We start from the raw sequence: 27,861 nt of genomic DNA on the forward strand, positions 1-27,861 counted from the left end.
GTCCTTAATTTGGTGGTTCTTGGGCAGGTACCCGGGCTTACAGGATGTCCTGAGGCAGGCCAGGAAAGTCTGTGTGCATTTCCGCCGGTCATATAATGCCAGTGCTCGGCTGACGGACCTCCAAAAGGAGTTTAACCTGCCCAAGAACCGCCTAATCTGTGACATGCCCACCAGGTGGAACTCAACGTTGGCCATGCTGCAGCGGCTGCACACGCAGCAGAGGGCCATCAATGAGTACCTGTGCGACTATGGCACCAGGACAGGGTCAGGGGAGCTTGTTTTTTTTTCCCCACGCCAGTGGGCCATGATCAGGGATGCATGCACTGTCCTGTCACCATTTGAGGAGGCCACGAGGATGGTGAGCAGTGACAGTGCATGCATCAGTGACACTGTCCCCCTTGTCCACCTGTTGGAGCACACGCTGCGTGGAATAATGGACAGGGCACTTGAGGCAGAACAGAGGCAGGAAGAGGAGGACTTCCTTAGCTCTCAAGGCCCCCTTTATCCAGACAGTGTTCCTGCGTGCCCGCCGATCACACAGGAAGAGGACGAGGAGGAAGAGGAGGAGGAGGAGGAGGAGGAGGAGGAAGATTGTGTCAGTATGGAGGTGGAGCCTGGCACTCAGCATCAGCAGCAGTCTTTAAGGGATCAGTCCCAAGAAACACATGGACTTGTACGTGGCTGGGAGGAGGTGGCTGCGGACCATGTCGTCCTTAGTAACCCAGAGGACTCCGGACCGAATGCCTCAGCAAACCTACGCTGCATGGCCTCCCTGATCCTGCAAAGCCTGCGTAAGGATCCTCGTATTCGTGGTATCAAGGAGAAGGACCAATACTGGCTGGCAACCCTCCTTGATCCACGTTACAAGGGTAAGGTTGCGGACCTTATCTTGCCATCGCAGAGGGAGCAGAGGATGAAACGTCTTCGGGAGGCCTTGCAGAAAGGTCTGTGCAACGCGTTCCCAGAGACTAGGAGGTTACAAACTCCTGTTTCTGAACAACGTGTTGCTGAGGCTTCGGTCAGTCAAAGAAGGAGCGGTGGAGAAGGTGGCCGTCTGACCGATGCGTTCAGACAATTTTTTGGTCCGCAGCCCCAAGGTATGATCGGTTCCAGCAACCATCGCCAGCGTCTGTTTTACATGGTGCAGGAATACCTAGGGGCAAGATCAGACTTGGACACCTTTCCCACCGAAAATCCTCTGGGTTACTGGGTCTTGAGGATGGATCACTGGCCAGAGCTTGCACAGTATGCAATTGAGCTACTGGCCTGTCCTGCATCCAGCATTCTTTCGGAACGCACATTCAGTGCTGCTGGAGGCGTGGTAACCGATCACAGGGTGCGTCTGTCCACTGACTCGGTCGATCGACTGACCTTCATAAAAATGAATGAGTCTTGGATCACCACCAGCTACCAAGCACCTGATGCTGATGTAACCGAATAATTTTTTTTGAAATCTCAGATCCCTTCAAAGACTGCCTATGCTGATGCTGAGTGACTATCCCTGAGTAATTATCCTCTTCCTCCTCAATCATCACGCTGATAGCTTGTAAGAACATTTTTGGTTCTGGGTGCCACCACCAGTGCCTAAGGCACAATTTTTCAGCCCCTGTTTAACAGGGGCGTGTAATTACGATTTTTGATGTAATACTTTGCAGCAGGGCTCGTTCCTGCATTCCAACTAGAGTGTCTGTGAGGGGTTGCAGTGTTGTGGCACCAGCACCAGTGCCTAAGGCCCAATTTTTCAGCCCTTGTTTAACAGGGGCGTGTAATTACAATTTTTGATGCAATACTTTGCAGCAGGGCTCGTTCCTGCATTCCAACTAGAGTGTCTGTGAGGGGTTGCAGTGTTGTGGCACCAGCACCAGTGCCTAAGGCCTAATTTTTCAGCTCCTGTTCAACAGGGGCATGTAATTACAATTCTTGATCTAATATTTCACAGCAGGGCCCTGTGAGGGCTTACAGTGTTGTGGCCACAGCAACACCTAAGGCCCAAATTTCTGCTGAGTATATAGGGCAGGCCCCTACTTTCAAACAACTAACTTACAAACGACTCCTACTTGCAAACGGAAGGAGACAACAGGAAGTGAGAATAAATCTACCCCTAGGAAGGGAAATTCTCTCCTGTAAGAGTTAATATGGGAAAAACATTTCTCCTTTCCACTGATGCTTTCCAATCCATTGGGACAAAAAGTGAGGTGAAATCTTCTGAAGAGGAGGAAAGACAGCAAAACAAATGTCACATGGGTGATAACCCTTCCCTATGTTTTCCAAAAAGCTTAAAAAAGATTTTTTGGCTGGAGCTAAACACGTTAAAAATGTACCCGTTCAAAATTACAAAGAGATTCTACTTAACAACAAACCTACAGCCTGTATACTGCTGTTCAGAGTATATAGGGCCTGGTGGCCCCACACCTTTCCTTATTTTAATTTGGGTGCGGGGTTCCCCTTAATATCCATACAAGACCCAAAGGGCCTGGTAATGGACTGGGGGGTACCCATGCCGTTTGTCTCACTGATTTTCATCCATATTGCCAGGACCCGACATTACATTAAACCCGCAAGCAGTTTTAAATGAGATTTTTTCCTTTAAAAATGACATTTGGTGCAGGGACTGTTCTAAACACGGGAAACACGCGTCACTTTACAGGCATACTATAGATACCCCCCAGGTACGATATTTAAAGGAATATTTCACTTTTTTTTTTTTTACTTTAAGCATCATTAAAATCACTGCTCCCGAAAAAACGTCCGTTTTTAAAAGTTTTTTTTTGCATTGATACATGTCCCCTGGGGTAGGACCCGGGTCCCCAAACCCTTTTTAGGACAATACCATGCAAATTAGCCTTTAAAATGAGCACTTTTGATTTCGAACGTTCGAGTCCCATAGACGTCAATGGGGTTCTAACGTTCGTGCGAACTTTCGGTCCGTTCGCAGGTTCTGGTGCGAACCGAACCGGGGGGTGTTCGGCTCATCCCTAATTGGCACCAACTCAGACCGACCCCCCAGAATATCACCGAAGATTGACACCAACTCAGACAGACTCCCCCCCAGAATATTACGGAAGATGGGAACCAACTCAGACCGACCCCCCCAGAATATCACCGAAGATTGTCACCAACTCAGACCCCCTAGAATATCACTGAAGATTGGCACCAACTCAGACCCCCCCAGAATATCACCGAGACTGGGCACCAACTCAGACCGACCCCCCCAGAATATCACCAAAGATCAGCACCAGCTCAGACCGACCCCCCCCCCCAGAATATCACCGAAGATTGGCACCAACTCAGACCGACCCCCCCAGAATATCACCGAAGATTGGCACCAATTTAGACCAACCCCCCCAGAATATCACCGAAGATTGGCACCATCTCAGACCGACCCCCCCCAGAATATCACCGAAGATTGGCACCAACTCAGACCGACCCCCCCCAGAATATCACCGAAGATTGGCACCATCTCAGACCCCCCCAGAATATCACTGAAGATTGGCACCAACTCAGACCCCCCAGAATATCACCAAAAATCAGCACCAACCCAGACTGACCCTCCCCAGAATATCACCGAGGATCAGCACCAACCCAGACCGACTCCAACAGAATATCTAACCAGACCGAGTCCCACCCTCAGAATGTCTCCAAAGATTGGCACAAACCCAGATCAAACCCCCAGAATATCACCAAAAATTAGCATCAACCCAGATGGACTGCCCCTCCCCCCCAGAATATTGCCAAAGACCCTTAACCACTTTACTTTATATATCTCCTATTTATCATTATAAGACACATAAAGGGGCGACCCCACAGACAGATGTATGGAAAATGATGTCACATACAATATTACACCGTATATCACACATTATATTACACCGTACATCACACCGTATATCACACAGTATATTACACCGTACATCACACCGTATATCACACCATATATTACACATTATATTACACCGTACATCACACCGTATATCACACCGTATATCACACCATGTATTACACAGTATATCACACCATAGATCACACTGTATATCACACCGTATATTACACATTATATTACACCGTACATCACACCGTATATCACACCGTACATCACACCGTATATCACACCGTACATCACACCGTACATCACACCGTACATCACACCGTACCTTACACCGTATATCACACCGTATATTACACAGTATATCACACCGTATATTACACCGTATATCACACAGTATATCACACCGTATATTACACCGTATATCACACAGTATATCACACCGTATGTTACACCGTATATCACACCGTATATTACACCGTATATCACACAGTATATCACACCGTACATCACACCGTAAATCACACCGTACATTACACCGTATATTACACCATAGATCACACCGTATATCACACCGTACATCACACCGTATATCACACCGTATATCACACCGTACATCACACCGTACATCACACTGTATATCACACCGTACATCACACCGTACATCACACCGTATATCACACCGTACATCACACCGTATATCACACCGTATATTACACCGTATATCACACCGTATATCACACCGTATATCACACCGTACATCACACCGTACATCACACCGTATATCACACCGTACATCACACCGTATATCACACCGTATATTACACCGTATATCACACCGTATATCACACCGTATATTACACCGTATATCACACCGTACATCACACTGTATATCACACCGTATATTACACCGTACATCACACCGTACATCACACCGTACATCACACCGTATATTACACCGTACAATGCACCGTATATCACACCGTATATCATACTGTACATCACACCATATATCACACCATATATCACACCGTATATCACACCGTACATCACACCGTACGCCCCGACAATGAATGTACATGGAAGGAATACTAACAGCTTCTGAGATGGCTCGTCATACGCCAAGATCCTGATCACCTCCCAACTCCCCGACGTCAGATGACGAATGCTCACCAAATCCGTCTTCGCCTAGAAAGAGAAAAAAACTAAATAGTCCCGTATAGATGCTATATATACACACCACACAGACAGTATATAATCCTGTATACACTGTATACACCATACAGACCGCATATAATCCCATATGCACTGTATACATCATACAGACAGTATATAATCCTATATAAACTATATGCATCATACAGACAATAAATACTCCCGTATACACTATATACACCATACAGGCCGTATATAATCCCATATACACTATATACCTCATACAGACAGTATATCATCCTGTATACACTATATACACCATACAGACAGTATATAATCCTGTATAAACTATATACACAATACAGACAGTATATAATCCCTTAATACACTATAGACACCATACAGACAGTATATAATCCTGTATACACTTTATACACCACACAGACAGTATATAATCCCGTATACACTATATACACCATACAGACAGTATATAATCCTGCATACACTATATACACCCATAGAGACATTATATGATCCTGTATACACTATATACACCATACAGACAGTATATCATCCTGTATACACTATATACACCATACAGACAGTATATAATCCTGTATAAACTATATACACAATACAGACAGTATATAATCCCTTAATACACTATAGACACCATACAGACAGTATATAATCCTGTATACACTTTATACACCACACAGACAGTATATAATCCCGTATACACTATATACACCATACAGACAGTATATAATCCTGCATACACTATATACACCCATAGAGACATTATATGATCCTGTATACACTATATACACCATACAGGCCGTATATAATCCTGTATACACTATATACACCATACAGACAGTATATAATCCTGTATACACTATATACACCCATACAGACAGTATATAATCCCGTATACACCATACAGACAGTATATAATCCCGTTACCACTACATACACCCAGATATTATATAATCCTGTATACACTATATACACCATACAGACAGTATATAATCCCTGAATGCACTATATGCACCATACAGACAGTATATAATCCCGTATACACTATATACACCATACAGACAATATATAATCCTGTATACACTATATACACCACACAGGCTGTATATAATACCGTATACACTATATACACCATACAGACAGTATATAATCATGTATACACTATATACATCATATAGATAGCATATAATCTTGTATACACTATATACACCATACAGACATTATACAATCCCGTATACACTATATACACCAGACAGACAGTATATAATCCCGTATACACTATATACACCATACAGACAGTATATAATCCCATATATACTATATACACCATACAGACAGTATATAATCCCATATACACTATATACACCAAACAGACAGTATATAATCCTGTATACACTATATACACCATACAGACAGTATATAATCCCGTATACACTATATACACCATACAGACAGTATATAATCCCATATATACTATATACACCATACAGACAGTATATAATCCCATATACACTATATACACCAAACAGACAGTATATAATCCTGTATACACTATATACACCATACAGACAGTATATAATCCCGTATACACTATATACACCATACAGACAGTATATAATCCTGTATACACTATATACACCCATACAGACAGTATATAATCCCGTATACACCATACAGACAGTATATAATCCCATTACCACTATATACACCCAGACATTATATAATCCTGTATACACTATATACACCATACTGACAGTATATAATCCTGTATACACTATATACACCATACAGACAGTATATAATCCCGTATACACTATATACACCATACAGACAGTATATAATCCCATATATACTATATACACCATACAGACAGTATATAATCCTGTATACACTATATACACCCATACAGACAGTATATAATCCCATATATACTATATACACCATACAGACAGTATATAATCCTGTATACACTATATACACCCATACAGAAAGTATATAATCCTGTATACACTATATACACCATACAGGCCGTATATAATCCTGTATACACTATATACACCATACAGACAGTATATAATCCTGTATACACTATATACACCCATACAGACAGTATATAATCCTGTATACACTATATACACCATACAGGCCGTATATAATCCTGTATACACTATATACACCATACAGACAGTATATAATCCTGTATACACTATATACACCATACAGACAGTATATAATCCCGTATACACTATATACACCATACAGACATTACATAATATTGTATACACTATATACACCCATACAGACAGTATATAATCCCGTATACACCGTACAGACAGTATATCATTCCATATACACTATATAACCCATAAAGACAGTATATAATCCTGTATACACTATATACACACCATACAGACACTATATAATCCCGTATACACCATACAGACACTATATAATCCCGTATACACTATACACACACCATACAGACACTATATAATCCCGTATACACTGTACAGACAGTATATAATCCTGTATACACTATATACATCATACAGACAGTATATAATTTCATATACACTATATACACCAGACAGTATATAATCCCGTATACACCATACAGACAGTATATAATCCCGTATACACTATATACACCATACAGACAGTATATAATCCTGTATACACTATATACACCAGACAGTCAGTATATAATCCCGTATACACTATATACACAATACAGACAGTATATAATCCCGTATACACTATATACACCAGACAGACAGTATATAATCCCGAATACACTATATACACCATACAGACAATATATAATCCTGAATACACTATATACACAATACAGACAGTATATAATCCCGTATACACTATATACACCATACAGACAATATATAATCCTGAATACACTATATACACCATACAGACAATATATAATCCTGTATACACTATATACACCATACAGACAATATATAATCCTGTATACACTATATACACAATACAGACAGTATATAATCCTGAATACACTATATACACCATACAAACAATATATAATCCTGTATACACTATATACACCATACAGACAGTATATAATCCTGTATACATTATATACACCATACAGACAGTATATAATCCCATATACACTATACAGACTGTATATAATCCCGTATACACTATATACACCATACAAACAATATATAATCCTGTATACACTATATACACCATACAGACAGTATATAATCCTGTATACATTATATACACCATACAGACAGTATATAATCCCATATACACCATACAGACAGTATATAAGCCTGTATACAGTTTACACACCGTACAGACAATATATAATCCTGTATACACTATATACACCCATACAGACAGTATATAATCCTGTATACACTATATACACCATACAGACAGTATATAATCCTGTATACACTATATACACCATACCGACAGTATATAATCCTGAATACACTATATACACCATACAGACAGTATATAATCCTGTATGCACTATATACACCATACAGACAGTATATAATCCTGTATACACTATATACACAATACAGACAGTATATAATCCCATATACACTATATACAACATACAGTCAGTATATAATCCCGTATACACTATATACACCATACAGACAGTATATAATCCCGTATACACTATATACACCTTACAGACAGTATATTATCCCGTATACACTATATACAACATAAAGACAGTATATAATCCTGTATACACTATATACACCATACAGACAGTATATAATCCCGTATACACTATAAACACCATACATTCAGTATATAATCCTGTATACACTATATACACCATACAGACAGTATATAATACTGTATACACTATATACACCATACAGACAGTATATAATCCTAAATACCCTATATACACCATACAGACAATATATAATCCTGTATACACTATATACACCATACAGACAGTATATAATCCTGTATACATTATATACACCATACAGACAGTATATAATCCTGTATACATTATATACACCATACAGACAGTATATAATCCAGTATACACTGTATACAACATAAAGACAGTATATAATCCTGTATACACTATATACACCATACAGACAGTATATAATCCTGTATACACTATATACACCATACAGACAGTATATAATCCTGTATACACTATATACACCATATAGTCAGTATATAATCCTGTATACATTATATACACCATACAGACAGTATATAATCCTGTATACATTATATACACCATACAGACAGTATATAATCCAGTATACACTATATACACCATACAGACAGTATATAATCCTGAATACACTATATACACCATACAGACAATATATAATCCTGTATACTCTATATACACCATACAGACAGTATATAATCCTGTATACATTATATACACCATACAGACAGTATATAATCCCATATACACTATACACACCATACAGACAGTATATAATCCCGTATACACTATATACAACATAAAGACAGTATATAATCCTGTATACACTATATACACCATACAGACAGTATATAATCCTGTATACACTATACACCATACAGACAATATATAATCCTGTATACACTATATACACCATACAGACAGTATATAATCCCATATACACTATATACAACATACCGTCAGTATATAATCCCGTATACACTATATACACCATAACGGCAGTATATAATCCCATATACACTATATACGCCATACAGACAGTATATAATCCCGTATACAGTTTACACACCATACAGACAGTATATAATCCTGTATACACTATATACACCCATACAGACAGTATATAATCCTGTATACACTATATACACCATACAGACAGTATATAATCCCGTATACACTATATACACCATACAGACAGTATATAATCCTGTATATACTATATACACCATACAGACAGTATATAGTCCCGTATACACAATACAGACAGTATATAATCCCATATACACTATATACAACATACAGTCAGTATATAATCCCGTATACACTATATACACCATACAGACAGTATATAATCCCGTATACACTATATACACCTTACAGACAGTATATTATCCCGTATACACTATATACACCATACAGACAGTATATAATCCTGTATACACTATATACACCATATAGTCAGTATATAATCCTGTATACACTATATACACCATACAGACAGTATATAATCCCGTATACACTATATACACCATACAGACAGTATATAATCCCGAATACACTATATACACCACACAGACAGTATATAATCCTGTATACACTATATACACACCATACAGTCAGTATATAATCCTGTATACATTATATACACCATACAGACAGTATATAATCCCGTATACACTATATACACCATACAGTCAGTATATAATCCCGTATACACTATATACACCATACAGACAGTATATAATCCGTATACACTATATACACCATACAGACAGTATATCATCCCGTATACACTATATACACCATACAGACAGTATATAATCCCATATACACTATATACACCATACAGACAGTATATAATCCCCTATACACTATATACACACCATTCAGACAGTATATAATCCTATATACACTATATACACCATACAGACAGTATATAATCCCGTATACACTATATACACCATACAGACAGTATATAATCCTGTATACACTATATACACCATACAGACAGTATATAATCCTGTATACACTATATACACCATACAGACAGTATATAATCCCGTATACACTATAAACACCATACATTCAGTATATAATCCTGTATACACTATATACACCATACAGACAGTATATAATACTGTATACACTATATACACCATACAGACAGTATATAATCCTAAATACCCTATATACACCATACAGACAATATATAATCCTGTATACACTATATACACCATACAGACAGTATATAATCCTGTATACATTATATACACCATACAGACAGTATATAATCCTGTATACATTATATACACCATACAGACAGTATATAATCCAGTATACACTGTATACAACATAAAGACAGTATATAATCCTGTATACACTATATACACCATACAGACAGTATATAATCCTGAATACACTATATACACCATACAGACAATATATAATCCTGTATACTCTATATACACCATACAGACAGTATATAATCCTGTATACATTATATACACCATACAGACAGTATATAATCCCATATACACTATACACACCATACAGACAGTATATAATCCCGTATACACTATATACACCATACAGACAATATATAATCCTGAATACACTATATACAACATAAAGACAGTATATAATCCCGTATACACTATATACAACATAAAGACAGTATATAATCCTGTATACACTATATACACCATACAGACAGTATATAATCCTGTATACACTATACACCATACAGACAATATATAATCCTGTATACACTATATACACCATACAGACAGTATATAATCCCATATACACTATATACAACATACCGTCAGTATATAATCCCGTATACACTATATACACCATAACGGCAGTATATAATCCCATATACACTATATACGCCATACAGACAGTATATAATCCCGTATACAGTTTACACACCATACAGACAGTATATAATCCTGTATACACTATATACACCCATACAGACAGTATATAATCCTGTATACACTATATACACCATACAGACAGTATATAATCCTGTATACACTATATACACCATACAGACAGTATATAATCCTGTATATACTATATACACCATACAGACAGTATATAGTCCCGTATACACAATACAGACAGTATATAATCCCATATACACTATATACAACATACAGTCAGTATATAATCCCGTATACACTATATACACCATACAGACAGTATATAATCCCGTATACACTATATAAACCTTACAGACAGTATATTATCCCGTATACACTATATACACCATACAGACAGTATATAATCCTGTATACACTATATACACCATATAGTCAGTATATAATCCTGTATACACTATATACACCATACAGACAGTATATAATCCCATATACACTATATACACCATACAGACAGTATATAATCCCGAATACACTATATACACCACACAGACAGTATATAATCCTGTATACACTATATACACACCATACAGTCAGTATATAATCCTGTATACATTATATACACCATACAGACAGTATATAATCCCGTATACACTATATACACCATACAGTCAGTATATAATCCCGTATACACTATATACACCATACAGACAGTATATAATCCGTATACACTATATACACCATACAGACAGTATATCATCCCGTATACACTATATACACCATACAGACAGTATATAATCCCGTATACACTATATACACCATACAGACAGTATATAATCCCCTATACACTATATACACACCATTCAGACAGTATATAATCCTGTATACACTATATACACCATACAGACAGTATATAATCCCGTGTACACTATATACACCATACAGACAGTATATAATCCTGTATACACTATATACACCATACAGACAGTATATAATCCTGTATACACTATATACACCATATAGTCAGTATATAATCCTGTATACACTATATACACCATACAGACAGTGTATAATCCCGAATACACTATATACACCATACAGTCAGTATATAATCCTGTATACACTATATACAAACCATACAGTCAGTATATAATCCTGTATACATTATATACACCATACAGACAGTATATAATCCCTAATACACTATATACACCATACAGACAGTATATAATCCCTAATACACTATATACACCATACAGACAGTATATAATCCCGTATACACTATATACACCATTCAGACAGTATATAATCCGTATACACTATATACACCATACAGACAGTATATAATCCTGTATACACTATATACACCATACAGACAGTATATAATCCTGTATATACTATATACACCATATAGTCAGTATATAATCCCGTATACAATATATACACCATACAGACAGTATATAATCCCGAATACACTATATACACCATACAGTCAGTATATAATCCTGTATACACTATATACACACCATACAGTCAGTATATAATCCTGTATACATTATATACACCATACAGACAGTATATAATCCCTAATACACTATATACACCATACAGACAGTATATAATCCCGTATACACTATATACACACCATACAGTCAGTATATAATCCCGTATACACTATATACACACCATACAGTCAGTATATAATCCCGTATACACTATATACACCATACAGACAGTATATAATGCGTATACACTATATACACCATACAGACAGTATATAATCCTGTATACACTATATACACCATACAGACAGTATATCATCCCGTATACACTATATACACCATACAGACAGTATATAATCCCCTATACACTATATACACACACCATACAGACAGTATATAATCCTGTATACACTATATACACCATACAGACAGTATATAATCCCATATACACTATATACACCATACAGACAGTATATAATCCCCTATACACTATATACACCATACAGACAGTATATAATCCTGTATACACTATATACACCATACAGACAGTATATAATCCCGTATACACTATATACACCATACAGACACTATATAATCCTGTATACACTGTATATGTATAGATTCTTCTGGCAGGACTCACCTGGACGGTGAACATGGCGATATGATGGAACTCTCCTCGGCCGCCTTGTTTCACCGGAACTGTCATGAAGAATTTTGTTCCGTCCTTGGAGAAGATTGGCTCCTCGTTCTGCCGTTCAGAGAGGGAGGGGTTATAGACACTGACCCCCATCATTCTGTACATTATATATATATGATGGATCCTTACCTGCTTGGACAGCCAGACCTCCGACACCACTTCATATTTCTGAAAAATACATTTATAATAAATCTGATTATTTTTATATGGCAAAATTTCTTCTATGGCGCGGCTGATGTCATGTGACTCCATCCGGACCCCCCCGAAGAAATCCTGCCCTCAATCCAGACCCCCCCCCGAGGAAATCCCCCCTCAATCCAGACACCCTCTGAGGAAATCCTCCCCCCAATCTTGCCCCCTCCCCCCCAGAAGAAATCCTCCCCTCAATCCAGACCCCCCTCAAGGAAATCCTCCACTCAATCCAGACCCCCCCCCGAGGAAATCCTCTCCTCAATCCAGATCCCCCCAGGGAAATCCTCCCCCCAATCCAGACCCCCCCCTCGAGAAAATCCTCCACTCAATCCAGACCCCCCCCCGAGGAAATCCTCCCCCCAATCCAGACCCCCCCTCGAGGAAATCTTCCACTCAATCCAGACCCCCCCAGGGAAATCCTCCCCCCAATCCGGACCCCCCGAGGAAATCCTCCCCTCAATCCAGACCCCCCCGAGGAAATCCTCCCCTAAATCCAGACCCCCCAGGGAAATCCTCCCCTCAATCCAGACCCCCCTCGAGAAAATCCTCCACTCAATCCAGACCCCCCCAAGGAAATCCTCCCCTCAATCTAGAACCCCCCAGGGGAAATCCTCCCCTCAATCCAGACCCCCCAGGGAAATCCTCCCCCCAATCCAGACCCCCCCAGGGTAATCCTCTCCTCAATCCAGACCCCCCAGGGAAATCCTCCCCCCAATCTGGACCCCCCCGAGGAAATCCTCCCCTCAATCCAGACCCCCCAAGGAAATCCTCCCCTCAATCTAGACCCCCCCAGAGGAAATCCTCCCCTCAATCCAGACCCCCCAGGGAAATCCTCCCCTCAATCCAGACCCCCCTGAGGAAATCCTCCCCTCAATCCAGACCCTCCCCAAGGAAATCCTCACCTCAATCCAGACCCCCCAGAGGAAATCCTCCCCTCAATCCAGACCCCCAGAGGAAATCCTCCCCTCAATCCAGACCCCTCCCCAGAGGAAATCCTCCCCTCAATCCAGACCCCCCAGAGGAAATCCTCCCCTCAATCCAGACCCCCCCTGAGGAAATCCTCCCCTCAATCCAGACCCCCCCAGAGGAAATGCTCCACTCAATCCAGACCCCCCCGAGGAAATCCTCTCCTCAATCCAGATCCCCCCAGGGAAATCCTCCCCCCAATCCAGACCCCCCCTCGAGAAAATCCTCCACTCAATCCAGACACCCCCGAGGAAATCCTCCCCCCAATCCAGACCCCCCTCGAGGAAATCTTCCACTCAATCCAGACCCCCCCAGGGAAATCCTCCCCTAAATCCAGACCCCCAGGGAAATCCTCCCCTCAATCCAGACCCCCTCGAGGAAATCCTCCCCTAAATCTAGACCCCCCCAGGGGAAATCCTCCCCTAAATCCAGACCCCCCCGAGGAAATCCTCCCCTAAATCCAGACCCCCCAGGGAAATCCTCCCCTCAATCCAGACCCCCCTAGAGAAATCCTCCACTCAATCCAGACCCCCCCGAGGAAATCCTCCCCTCAATCTAGACCCCCCCATGGGAAATCCTCCCCTCAATCCAGATCCCTCTGGGAAATCCTCACCCCAATCCAGACCCCCCCAGGGTAATCCTCTCCTCAATCCAGACCCCCCAGGGAAATCCTCCCCCCAATCTGGACCCCCCCGAGGAAATCCTCCCCTCAATCCAGACCCCCCGAGGAAATCCTCCCCTCAATCTAGACCCCCCCAGAGGAAATCCTCCCCTCAATCCAGACCCCCAAGGGAAATCCTCCCCTCAATCCAGACCACCCCGAGGAAATCATCCCCTCAATCCAGACCCCCCCAAGGAAATCCTCCCCTCAATCCAGACCCCCCCTAGAGGAAATCCTCTCCTCAATCCAGACCTCTCCCCAGAGGAAATACTCCCCTCAATCCAGACCCCCAGAGGAAATCCTCCCCTCAATCCAGACCCCTCCCCAGAGGAAATCCTCCCCTCAATCGAGACCCCCCAGAGGAAATCCTCCCCTCAATCCAGACCCCCCCTGAGGAAATCCTCCCCTCAATCCAGACCCCCCCCAGAGGAAATCCTCCACTCAATCCAGACCCCCCTCGAGGAAATCCTCTCCTCAATCCAGACCCCCCAGGGAAATCCTCCCCTCAATCTATACCCCCCCAGAGGAAATCCTCCCCTCAATCCAGATCCCCCAGGGAAATCCTCCCCTCAATCCAGACCCCCCCGAGGAAATCCTCCCCTCAATCCAGACCTCCCCGAGGAAATCCTCCCCTCAATCCAGACCCCCCCAGAGGAAATCCTCCCCTCAATCCATACCTCTCCCCAGAGGAAATCCTCCCCTCAATCCAGACCCCCCGAGGAAATCCTCCCCTCAATCCGGACCCCTCCCCCCAATCTGGACCCCTCCCCCCAGAGGAAATCCTCCCCTCAACCCAGACCCCTCCCCAGAGGAAATCCTCCCCTCAAACTAGACCTCCTCCCAGGGAAATCCTCCCCTCAATTCAGACCCCCCTTAGGAAATCCTCCCCTCAATCCAGACCCCCCCCAGAGGAAATCCTCCACTCAATCCAGACCCCCCCTAGAGGAAATCCTCTCCTCAATCCAGACCCCCCCAGGGAAATCCTCCCCTCAATCTATACCCCCCCAGAGGAAAGCCTCCCCTCAATCTATACCCCCCCAGAGGAAATCCTCCCCTCAATCCAGATCCCCCAGGAAAATCCTCCCCTCAATCCAGACCCCCCCCCGAGGAAATCCTCCCCTCAATCCAGACCCCACTCAGAGGAAATCCTCCCCTCAATCCAGACCCCCCGAGGAAATCCTCCCCTCAATCCGGACCCCTCCCCCCAATCTGGACCCCTCCCCCCAGAGGAAATCCTCCCCTCAACCCAGACCCCTCCCCAGAGGAAATCCTCCCCTCAATCTAGACCTCCTCCCAAGGAAATCCTCCCCTCAATTCAGACCCCCCCCTTAGGAAATCCTCCCCTCAATCCAGACCCCCCAGAGGAAATCCTCCACTCAATCCAGACCCCACCCTAGAGGAAATCCTCTCCTCAATCCAGACCCCCCCAGGGAAATCCTCCCCTCAATCTATACCCCCCAGAGGAAATCCTCCCCTCAATCCAGATCTCCCAGGAAAATCCTCCCCTCAATCCAGAACCCCCCCGAGGAAATCCTCCCCTCAATCCAGACCCCACTCAGAGGAAATCCTCCCCTCAATCCAGACCCCTTCCCAGAGGAAATCCTCCCCTCAATCGGGACCCCTCCCCCCCATCCGGACCCCTCCCCCCAGAGGAAAGCCTCCCCTCAATGCAGACCCCCCGAGGAAACCTCCCCTCAATCCAGACCCCCCAGAGGAAATCCTCCACTCAATCCAGACCCCTCCCCCCAATCTGGACCCCTCCCCCAGAGAAAATCCTCCTCTCAATCCGGACCCCTACCCCCAATGTGGACCCCTTCCCCCAAGGAAATTCTCCACTCAATCCAGACCCCCCCAAGGAAATCCTCCCCTCAATCCAGACCCCCCCAAGGAAATCCTCCTCTCAATTCAGATCCCCCCAGGAAATCCTCCTCTCAATTCAGATCCCCCCAGGAAATCCTCCCCTCAATCCAGACCCCCCAAGGAAATCCTCCCCTCAATCCAGACCTCCCAGAGGAAATCCTCCTCTCAATCCAGACCCCACCGAGGAAATCCTCCACTCAATCCGGACCCCTCCCTCCAATCCGGACCCCTCCCCCCAATCCAGACCCCCCCGAGGAAATCCTCCACTCAATCCGGACCCCCCCAGAGGAAATCCTCCACTCAATCTGGACCCCTCCTCCCAATCCGGACCCCTCCCCCAGAGGAAATCCTCTCCTCAATCCAGACCCCCCAGAGGAAATCCTCCCCTCAATCCAGACCCCCCCGAGGAAACCTCCCCTCAATCCAGATCCCCCAGAGGAAATCCTGCACTCAATTCAGACCCCTCCCCCCAATCTGGAACCCTCCCTCAGAGGAGATCCTCCCCTCAATCCAGACCCCTCCCCCCAATCTGGACCCCTCACCCCAGAGGAAATCCTCCCCTTAATCCAGACCCCCCGAGGAAATCCTCCCCTCAATCCAGACCCCCCAGGGAAATCCTCCCCTCAATCCAGACCCCCCCGAGGAAATCCTCACCTCAATCCAGACCCCCCCTGAGGAAATCCTTACCTCAATCCAGACCCCCCTGAGGAAATCCTCCCCCCAATCCAGACCCCCCCTGAGGAAATCCTCCCCTCAATCCAGACCCCCCCGAGGAAATCCTCCCCTCAATCCAGACCCCCCCAGAGGAAATCCTCCCCTCAACCCAGACCCCTCCCCAGAGGAAATCCTCCCCTCAATCTAGACCTCCTCCCAGGGAAATCCTCCCCTCAATTCAGACCCCCCCTTAGGAAATCCTCCCCTCAATCCAGACCCCCCCCAGAGGAAATCCTCCACTCAATCCGGACCCCCCAGAGGAAATCCTCCACTCAATCTGGACCCCTCCTCCCAATCCGGACCCCTCCCCCAGAGGAAATCCTCTCCTCAATCCAGACCCCCCAGAGGAAATCCTCCCCTCAATCCAGACCCCCCCGAGGAAACCTCCCCTCAATCCAGACCCCCCAGAGGAAATCCTGCACTCAATTCGGACCCCTCCCCCCATTCCGGACCCCCCCTCAGAGGAAATCTTCCCCTCAATCCAGACCCCTCCCCCCCAATCCGAACCCCTCCCCCCAGAGGAAATCCTCCCCTTAATCCAGACCCCCCGAGGAAATCCTCCCCTCAATCCAGACCCCCCAGGGAAATCCTCCCCTCAATCCAGACCCCGCCGAGGAAATCCTCACCTCAATCCAGACCCCCCCTGAGGAAATCCTCCCCTCAATCCAGACCCCCCCGAGGAAATCCTCCCCTCAATCCAGACCCCCCCAGAGGAAATCCTCCCCTCAATCCAGACCCCTCCCCAGAGGAAATTCTCCCCTCAATCCAGACGCCCCCGAGGAAATCCTCCCCCCAATCCGGACCCCCCCGAGGAAATCCTCCCCTCAATCCAGATCCCCCGAGGAAATCCTCCCCTCAATCTAGACCCCCCCAGGGGAAATCCTCCCCTCAATCCAGACCCCCCAGGGAAATCCTCCCCCCAATCCAGACCCCCCCAGGGTAATCCTCTCAATTCAGACCCCCCCAGGGAAATCCTCCCCCCAATCCGGACCCCCCCGAGGAAATCTTCCCCTCAATCTAGACCCCCAAGAGGAAATCCTCCCCTCAATCCAGACCCCCCAGGGAAATCCTCCCCTCAATCCAGACCCCCCCGAGGAAATCCTCCCCTCAATCCAGACCCCCACCGAGGAAATCCTCCCCTCAATCCAGACCCCCCCAGAGGAAATCCTCCCCTCAATCCAGACCCCTCCCCAGAGGAAATCCTCCCCTCAATCCAGACCCCCCCGAGGAAATCCTCCCCTCAATCCGGACCCCTCCCCCCAGAGGAAATCCTCTCCTCAATCCAGACCCCTCCCCAGAGGAAATCCTCCCCTCAATCCAGACCCCTCCCCAGAGGAAATCCTCCCCTCAATCTAGACCTCCTCCCGAGGAAATCCTCCCCTCAATCCAGACCCCCCCAGAGGAAATCCTCCACTCAATCCAGACCTCCCCTCGAGGAAATCCTCTCCTTAATCCTGACCCCCCCAGGGAAATCCTCCCCCCAATCCAGACCCCCCCCCCCCGAGGAAATCCTTCCCTCAATCCAGACACCCCCCGAGGAAATCCTCCCCTCAATCTAGACCCCCCAAGAGGAAATACTCCCCTCAATCCAGACCCCCGAGGAACTCCTCCCCTCAATCCAGACCCCCCCAAGGAAATCCTCCCCTCAATCCAGACCCCCCTGAGGAAATCCTCCCCTCAATCCAGACCCCTCCCCAGAGGAAATCCTCCCCTCAATCTAGACCTCCTCCCAGGGAAATCCTCCCTCAATTTAGACCCCCCCTTAGGAAATCCTCCCCTCAATCCAGACCCCCCCCAGAGGAAATCCTCCACTCAATCCGGACCCCCCAGAGGAAATCCTCCACTCAATCTGGACCCCTCCTCCCAATCCGGACCCCTCCCCCAGAGGAAATCCTCTCCTCAATCCAGACCCCCCAGAGGAAATCCTCCCCTCAATCCAGACCCCCCCGAGGAAACCTCCCCTCAATCCAGACCCCCCAGAGGAAATCCTGCACTCAATTCGGACCCCTCCCCCCATTCCGGACCCCCCCCTCAGAGGAAATCCTCCCCTCAATCCAGACCCCTCCCCCCAATCCGGACCCCTCCCCCCAGAGGAAATCCTCCCCTTAATCCAGACCCCCCCGAGGAAATCCTCCCCTCAATCCAGACCCCCCAGGGAAATCCTCCCCTCAATCCAGACCCCCCCGAGGAAATCCTCACCTCAATCCAGACCCCCCCTGAGGAAATCCTCCCCTCAATCCAGACCCCCCCGAGGAAATCCTCCCTCAATCCAGACCCCCCCAGAGGAAATCCTCCCCTCAATCCAGACCCCTCCCCAGAGGAAATTCTCCCCTCAATCTAGACGCCCCCGAGGAAATCCTCCCCCCAATCCGGACCCCCCCGAGGAAATCCTCCCCTCAATCCAGATCCCCCCGAGGAAATCCTCCCCTCAATCTAGACCCCCCCAGGGGAAATCCTCCCCTCAATCCAGACCCCCCAGGGAAATCCTCCCCCCAATCCAGACCCCCCCAGGGTAATCCTCTCAATTCAGACCCCCCAGGGAAATCCTCCCCCCAATCCGGACCCCCCCGAGGAAATCTTCCCCTCAATCTAGACCCCCAAGAGGAAATCCTCCCCTCAATCCAGACCCCCCAGGGAAATCCTCCCCTCAATCCAGACCCCCCCGAGGAAATCCTCCCCTCAATCCAGACCCCCACCGAGGAAATCCTCCCCTCAATCCAGACCCCCCCAGAGGAAATCCTCCCCTCAATCCAGACCCCTCCCCAGAGGAAATCCTCCCCTCAATCCAGACCCCCCCGAGGAAATCCTCCCCTCAATCCGGACCCCTCCCCCCAGAGGAAATCCTCTCCTCAATCCAGACCCCTCCCCAGAGGAAATCCTCCCCTCAATCCAGACCCCTCCCCAGAGGAAATCCTCCCCTCAATCTAGACCTCCTCCCGAGGAAATCCTCCCCTCAATCCAGACCCCCCCAGAGGAAATCCTCCACTCAATCCAGACCTCCCCTCGAGGAAATCCTCTCCTTAATCCTGACCCCCCCAGGGAAATCCTCCCCCCAATCCAGACCCCCCCCGAGGAAATCCTTCCCTCAATCCAGACACCCCCCAAGAGGAAATACTCCCCTCAATCCAGACCCCCCCGAGGAACTCCTCCCCTCAATCCAGACCCCCCCAAGGAAATCCTCCCCTCAATCCAGACCCCCCTGAGGAAATCCTCCCCTCAATCCAGACCCCCCTCAGAGGAAATCCTCCCCTCAATCCAGACCCCTCCCCAGAGGAAATTCTCCCCTCAATCCAGACCCCTCCCCAGAGGAAATCCTCCCCTCAATCTAGACCTCCCCCCGAGGAAATCCTCCCCTCAATTCAGACCCCCCCTGAGGAAATCCTCCCCTCAATCCAGACCCCCCCAGAGGAAATCCTCCACTCAATCCGGACCCCTCCCCCCAATCCAGACCCCTCCCCCAGAGGAAAGCCTCCCCTCAATGCAGACCCCCCCGAGGAAATCTTCCCTCAATCCAGTACCCCAGAGGAAATCCTCCACTCAATCCGGACCCCTCCCCCCAATCTGGACCCCTCCCCCAGAGAAAATCCTCCCCTCAATCCGGACCCCTCCCCCCAATGCGGACCCCTCCCCCCGAGGAAATCCTCCCCTCAATCCAGACCCCCCCAGAGGAAATCCTCCACTCAATCCAGACCCCCCAGAGGAAATTCTCCACTCAATCCGGACCCCTCTCCCCAGAGGAAATCCTCCCCTCAATCCAGACCCCCCGCCAAGGAAATCCTCCCCTCAATTCAGACCCCCCCAGGAAATCCTCCCCTCAATCCAGACCCCCCGAGGAAATCCTCCCCTCAATCCAGACCTCCCCGAGGAAATCCTCCTCTCAATCCAGACCCCCCCGAGGAAATCCTCCCCTCAATCCAGACCCCACCGAGGAAATCCTCCCCTCAATCCAGACCCCCCCGAGGAAATCCTCCCCTCAATCCAGATTCCCCGAGGAAATCCTCCCCTCAATCCAGACCCCCCCAGAGGAAATCCTACACTCAATCCGGACCCCTCCCCCCCAGAGGAAATCCTCCCCTCAATCCAGACCCCCCCGAGGAAATCCTCCACTCAATCCGGACCCCCCCAGAGGAAATCCTGCACTCAATCCAGACCCCTTGCCCTTAATCCGGACCCCTCCCCCAGAGGAAATCCTCCCCTCAATCCAGACCCCCCGAGGAAATCCTCCCCTCAATCCAGACCTCCCCGAGGAAATCCTCCTCTCAATCCAGACCCCCCCGAGGAAATCCTCCCCTCAATCCAGACCCCACCGAGGAAATCCTCCCCTCAATCCAGACCCCCCCGAGGAAATCCTCCCCTCAATCCAGATCCCCCGTGGAAATCCTCCCCTCAATCCAGACCCCCCCAGAGGAAATCCTCCACTCAATCCGGACCCCTCCCCCCCAGAGGAAATCCTCCCCTCAATCCAGACCCCCCCGAGGAAATCCTCCACTCAATCCGGACCCCCCCAGAGGAAATCCTGCACTCAATCCAGACCCCTTGCCCTTAATCCGGACCCCTCCCCCAGAGGAAATCCTCCCCTCAATCCAGACCCCCCGAGGAAATCCTCCCCTCAATCCAGACCTCCCCGAGGAAATCCTCCTCTCAATCCAGACCCCCCCCAGGAAATCCTCCCCTCAATCCAGACCCCACCGAGGAAATCCTCCCCTCAATCCAGACCCCCCCGAGGAAATCCTCCCCTCAATCCAGATCCCCCGAGGAAATCCTCCCCTCAATCCAGACCCCCCAGAGGAAATCCTCCACTCAATCCGGACCCCTCCCCCCCAGAGGAAATCCTCCCCTCAATCCAGACCCCCCCGAGGAAATCCTCCACTCAATCCGGACCCCCCCAGAGGAAATCCTCCACTCAATCCAGACCCCTTGCCCTTAATCCGGACCCCTCCCCCAGAGGAAATCCTCCCCTCAATCCAGACCCCCCCGAGGAAACCTCCCCTCAATCCAGACTCCCCCAGAGGAAATCCTCCACTCAATCCGGACCCCTCCCCCCAATCCGGACCCCTCCCCCAGAGGAAATCCTCCCCTCAATCCGGACCCCTCCCCCCAATCCGGACCCCTCCCCCCAGAGGAAATCCTCCCCTTAATCCAGACCCCCCTGAGGAAATCCTCCCCTCAATCCAGACCCCCCCTGAGGAAATCCTCCCCTTATTCCAGACCCCCCCTGAGGAAATCCTCCCCTCAATCCAGACCCCCCGAGGAAATCCTCCCCTCAATCCAGACCCCCCCAGAGGAAATCCTCCACTCAATCCAGACCTCCCCAGAGGAAATCCTCCACTCAATCCAGACCCCCTCCAGAGGAATTCTTCCCCTCAGTCTGGACATCCAGCCAACACCGTGACCACCTGAACTATAATACAACCCGGGTGTGGTGACCAATGGGAGAGCATCAACCACCATGACATACGGAGGGCCATTACCGCCATATAACCCCCGTCTGAGGATATGTATTTACCCCATGTGTGTGATATTCTGTCTCTATCATATAAAATACACCTATGATAAAAATTATAGACCCTTCATTTCTATGTAAGGGGGAAAAACTTACACAATCTGCAGGAGAGATGATCGTTATCCCCCCCCCCCCCCCCCCCCCCCCGCTCTGTATTTGGGGTGAATATAATTTGGGAAGGTGCGGCGTGCCGGGATCCCATTGTTGCCGTCTTCCTCTTGAAGGGGTAAGAAGGTGATAAGCGGCACGGTTCCTCTCCGGGGAGTCGCTTGTCCCCGGGGTCAGAGGTCACACCCATAATAAGTGCTGGTGATTGGATCGCAGTCCCATATGGGGGGAACGGAGCAAATCGCACAATACTAGTCACATGGCGCCCGTCCATCATACGCCCAGATTTACACACTCACCGGATCCCTGTACAATCGCTAATCAGCCAATCACATGGCAGCAACTCAATGCATTTAGGCATCTAGAGGTGGTGAAGACGACTTGCTGCATCAGAATGGGGAAGAAAGGGGATCTGGGTGACTTTGAACGTGGCATGGTTGTTGGTGGCAGACGGGCTGGTCTGAGGATTTCTGGGATTTTCACACACAACCATCTCTCGGGATTACAGAGAATGGTGGGCGCTGTGGGCGGGCCCTCGCCATTGGTCCTGAGCGGGATGTGATGATGTCAGTCCTTCCATGTACATAGGAGCTCTGTGTACTACCTCAGGGGTGGTGCAAACCCGTATGCTATCTCCATCCCAGTCACTGTGCAGGCTCCTCCCATATACACATAGCGACAGCCAGTCAAGGAGGAGGGAGGAGTCATCATCAATCACTATCTATAGAAGGGATTACAGTCAATAAATAAAGAAAATCCCTCTATGGTATTCTATGGCAGAATCTAATGAATGGACTTCTTTATGAATGGACTTCTTTATGAATGGACTTCTTTATGAATGGACTTCTTTATGAATGGACTGGAGTGTCTGAATCAATGCTGACTCACCAATCTCCTCACTTTTCAATGTGCCTCGCCATAAAGGGGCAGAAGTCGTTATTTTACGATCTTTTTATGATTATCAAAAAACAAAATAAAGGAAAAAATCAATGCTGTGGTTTCAGATTTATATTATGGGGAAAGAAAATTCCAAAAATGTGAAGAGGCGGAGACAGGTTTTCTGTGGGGCGGAGTTATTTTATCTGTATTTTTGATTTTTAAACAAAGTAAAATAAAACAAATAATATTGGACAGATCAAATCGCTCGTTGTCTAAAACAACAAAATACACAGAAAATCCTCCGGAAAATCTCCTCCAATCCCCTCCCCCGCACCTTGCTGCACGCTCCGGTGGTGGTCTCGCAGACGGTCAGGATGGAGATGTTCTGAAGTCGGTTGAGCCATCGGACGATCGTTCTGGTGTTACTGATCCACTTCACCATGGTGATGTAATAATCCCTGAGGAGGGGAGATCAGATTACACGTCACACTCACCCTGCTGAGATTACAGGATAAAGCACCTCCACCCAATCTTGTCTTCAGGAGGAAAACACAATCACTGCAGAAGGTGGAGGACACTATGTCTCCCCCTTGGAATCAGGACCCGCCCCCAGAATCTGATTGGATAATGAAGAAGCAGCAGTAGAATGGAAAGGTCATTCGTAGTCCTCCTCCCCCCACTCTGAATGCTGCTGTACGGGGCCAATCAGGTGTAAGTACCAGATTGTGACCTGGTATCAGCCTCCTGTATTCCCCTGTACAGCGGAGCTCAGACTGGGAGAGGGAGGGGCAGGCCTGGCCGCCACTAGATGGAGTTGATGATTATAAAGAAGTATTTATTTCCTATGATCATCAGCTCCATCTAATGGTGAAAATGCAGTATTTTCCTAAAATTGCTCTATGCTGTATGAATAAATAACATTTAATCTGGGGGTCCCCCCGGTCTCACATAATGAATGTACATTGGGGGGGGGGGGGGATAACGATCGTCTCCCCTGCAGATGGTGTAAGTTTTGCCCCCTTACATAGAAATGAAGAGTCTATAATTTTTATCATAGGTGTATTTTATATGATAGAGACAGAATATCAACCAAAAATCCAGAAAAATCACACAATACAAATGTTATAAATGGAGTAAAATAAGTATTTGCTCCCCTTAGTAGTTGGTGGAGAAACCCTTGTTGGTGATCACAGAGGTCAGACGTTTCTTGTAGGTGGTGATCAGTTTCCACACATCTCAGGAGGGATTTTGTCTTCTTTACAGATCTTCTCTAAATCCTGAAGGTCTCTTGGCAACTCGAAGTTTCATCTCCTCCATACATTCTCTATAGGATTAAGGTCTGGAGACTGGCTAGGCCACTCCATGACCTTCATGTGCTTCTTCTGGAGCCCCTCCTTGTTTTGGGTCATTGTCATGCTGGAAGACCCATTCATGACCCATCTTCAGTGTTCTGGATGAGGGAAGAAGGTTCTCCTCCAAGATCTTACAATACATGACCCCGTCCATTGGCCCCTCAATGCAGCAAAGTCGGCCTGTACCCTGTTGTTGAAATTTTATGAAGATGTATTTAATATGTATTGTCATAGTGTCTCCTAGTGTTAGTTTTCCCGCAACCCCCTCTAAAGATCTGACTGGGACAGACTGACGCTGGTTGAGATCTGTTTGGTAGTCGAAAGCTCCTTGGGGATGTAGAGAAGTGTTTGCGGAGTGAGGATACGTCCGCCAGAGAAGGGCCCCTGTGTGATGCACAGAACGATCGTCTGGGGTGGCATGTGTTCGCTTTGCAATGTCATTATCGGTTTAGCGGATGTGCGCTCGTGTCACCCCTGTATGCCTAATCAACATATTTGGGGTGCCATGACATATACCTGCAGATAATCTCTCTGTGACAGACTCACACGGGACAGAGGCTTTTGGAGGGGACTGAATGTGAGCCTCTTGCCTACCGACTATGGGCCCTGGAGGACCCGGATACATGACTATGGGCCCTGGAGGACCCGGATACATGACTATGGGCCCTGGAGGACCCGGATACATGACTATGGGCCCTGGAGGACCCGGATACATGACTATGAGCCCTGGAGGACCCGGATACATGACTATGAGCCCTGGAGGACCTGGATACATGACTATGAGCCCTGGAGGACCCGGATACATGACTATGGGCCCTGGAGGACCCGGATACATGACTATGGGCCCTGGAGGACCCGGATACATGACTATGGGCCCTGGAGGACCCGGATACATGACTATGGGCCCTGGAGGACCCGGATACATGACTATGGGCCCTGGAGGACCCGGATACATGACTATGAGCCCTGGAGGACCCGGATACATGACTATGAGCCCTGGAGGCCCCGGATACATGACTATGGGCCCTGGAGGACCCGGATACATGACTATGGGCCCTGGAGGACCCGGATACATGACTATGGGCCCTGGAGGACCCGGATACATGACTATGAGCCCTGGAGGCCCCAGATACATGACTATGGGCCCTGGAGGACCCGGATACATGACTATGGGCCCTGGAGGACCCGGATACATGACTATGGGCCCTGGAGGACCCGGATACATGACTATGAGCCCTGGAGGACCCGGATACATGACTATGGGCCCTGGTATTTGAGGAAGCTACAAGCATTTAGGAAGATGTTCTGTTATGTAATGCAAAAGGACATTTATTAAGGAGGCCATGATGGTCTCTGCATGCTTGGGACCCATATAGCAGATGTATGTGAAAGGTATACTGATTAATGAGATCTGGAAAGCCCTGGGTCTCCTGTTGTATACTAGTGTGGCTTCTAAGAGTATTTCACCCATTGTTGTTTGTGATAATTAACCTTGCTATTGTGTGAAGGAGTTCTGTGTTGATATTTATGATAATGTGTATTGTATAGTCAGTGAGCTAGGAGATGTGAAGTCTACCCTGAGAGGTCATATCTCTAAGTCACCTCGTCTGGGTAAATGATTAGATAACTAGCTCATGTTAATTAGGTTTCTGGTTCCAGTTTTTATTGTAAGCCTGCTGTATATATTTGTGTGTCATCTCAAATAAAACAGTCCATGTTCAGCAACTAAACAAGTATCGTCTTGTTTTGTGCTTGTGAGCGGTTAGAATATCTGATATCTGTATACAGACTGGGAGGAAGTGGTGTATGATGAAAA

The 27,861-nt window shown here is 46.7% G+C and overlaps 1 protein-coding gene across 1 annotated transcript in view; it reads right to left on the bottom strand.

The window, feature by feature from the left end:
* DPP10 (dipeptidyl peptidase like 10) overlaps positions 1-27,861 on the bottom strand; it is a 286,712-nt gene that overhangs the window by 34,993 nt on the left and 223,858 nt on the right. The window contains exons 11-14 of the mRNA XM_073634583.1: positions 25,028-25,151; positions 13,940-13,978; positions 13,754-13,861; positions 4,920-5,011 (exon numbers count right to left, since the gene is read on the bottom strand). Of these exons, the coding sequence (XP_073490684.1) occupies positions 4,920-5,011; positions 13,754-13,861; positions 13,940-13,978; positions 25,028-25,151 (363 nt within the window). The remainder of the gene's footprint in view (positions 1-4,919; positions 5,012-13,753; positions 13,862-13,939; positions 13,979-25,027; positions 25,152-27,861) is intronic.

Source organism: Aquarana catesbeiana, linkage group LG06 (assembly GCF_042186555.1).
Source record: "Aquarana catesbeiana isolate 2022-GZ linkage group LG06, ASM4218655v1, whole genome shotgun sequence".
NCBI lineage: Eukaryota > Metazoa > Chordata > Amphibia > Anura > Ranidae > Aquarana > Aquarana catesbeiana.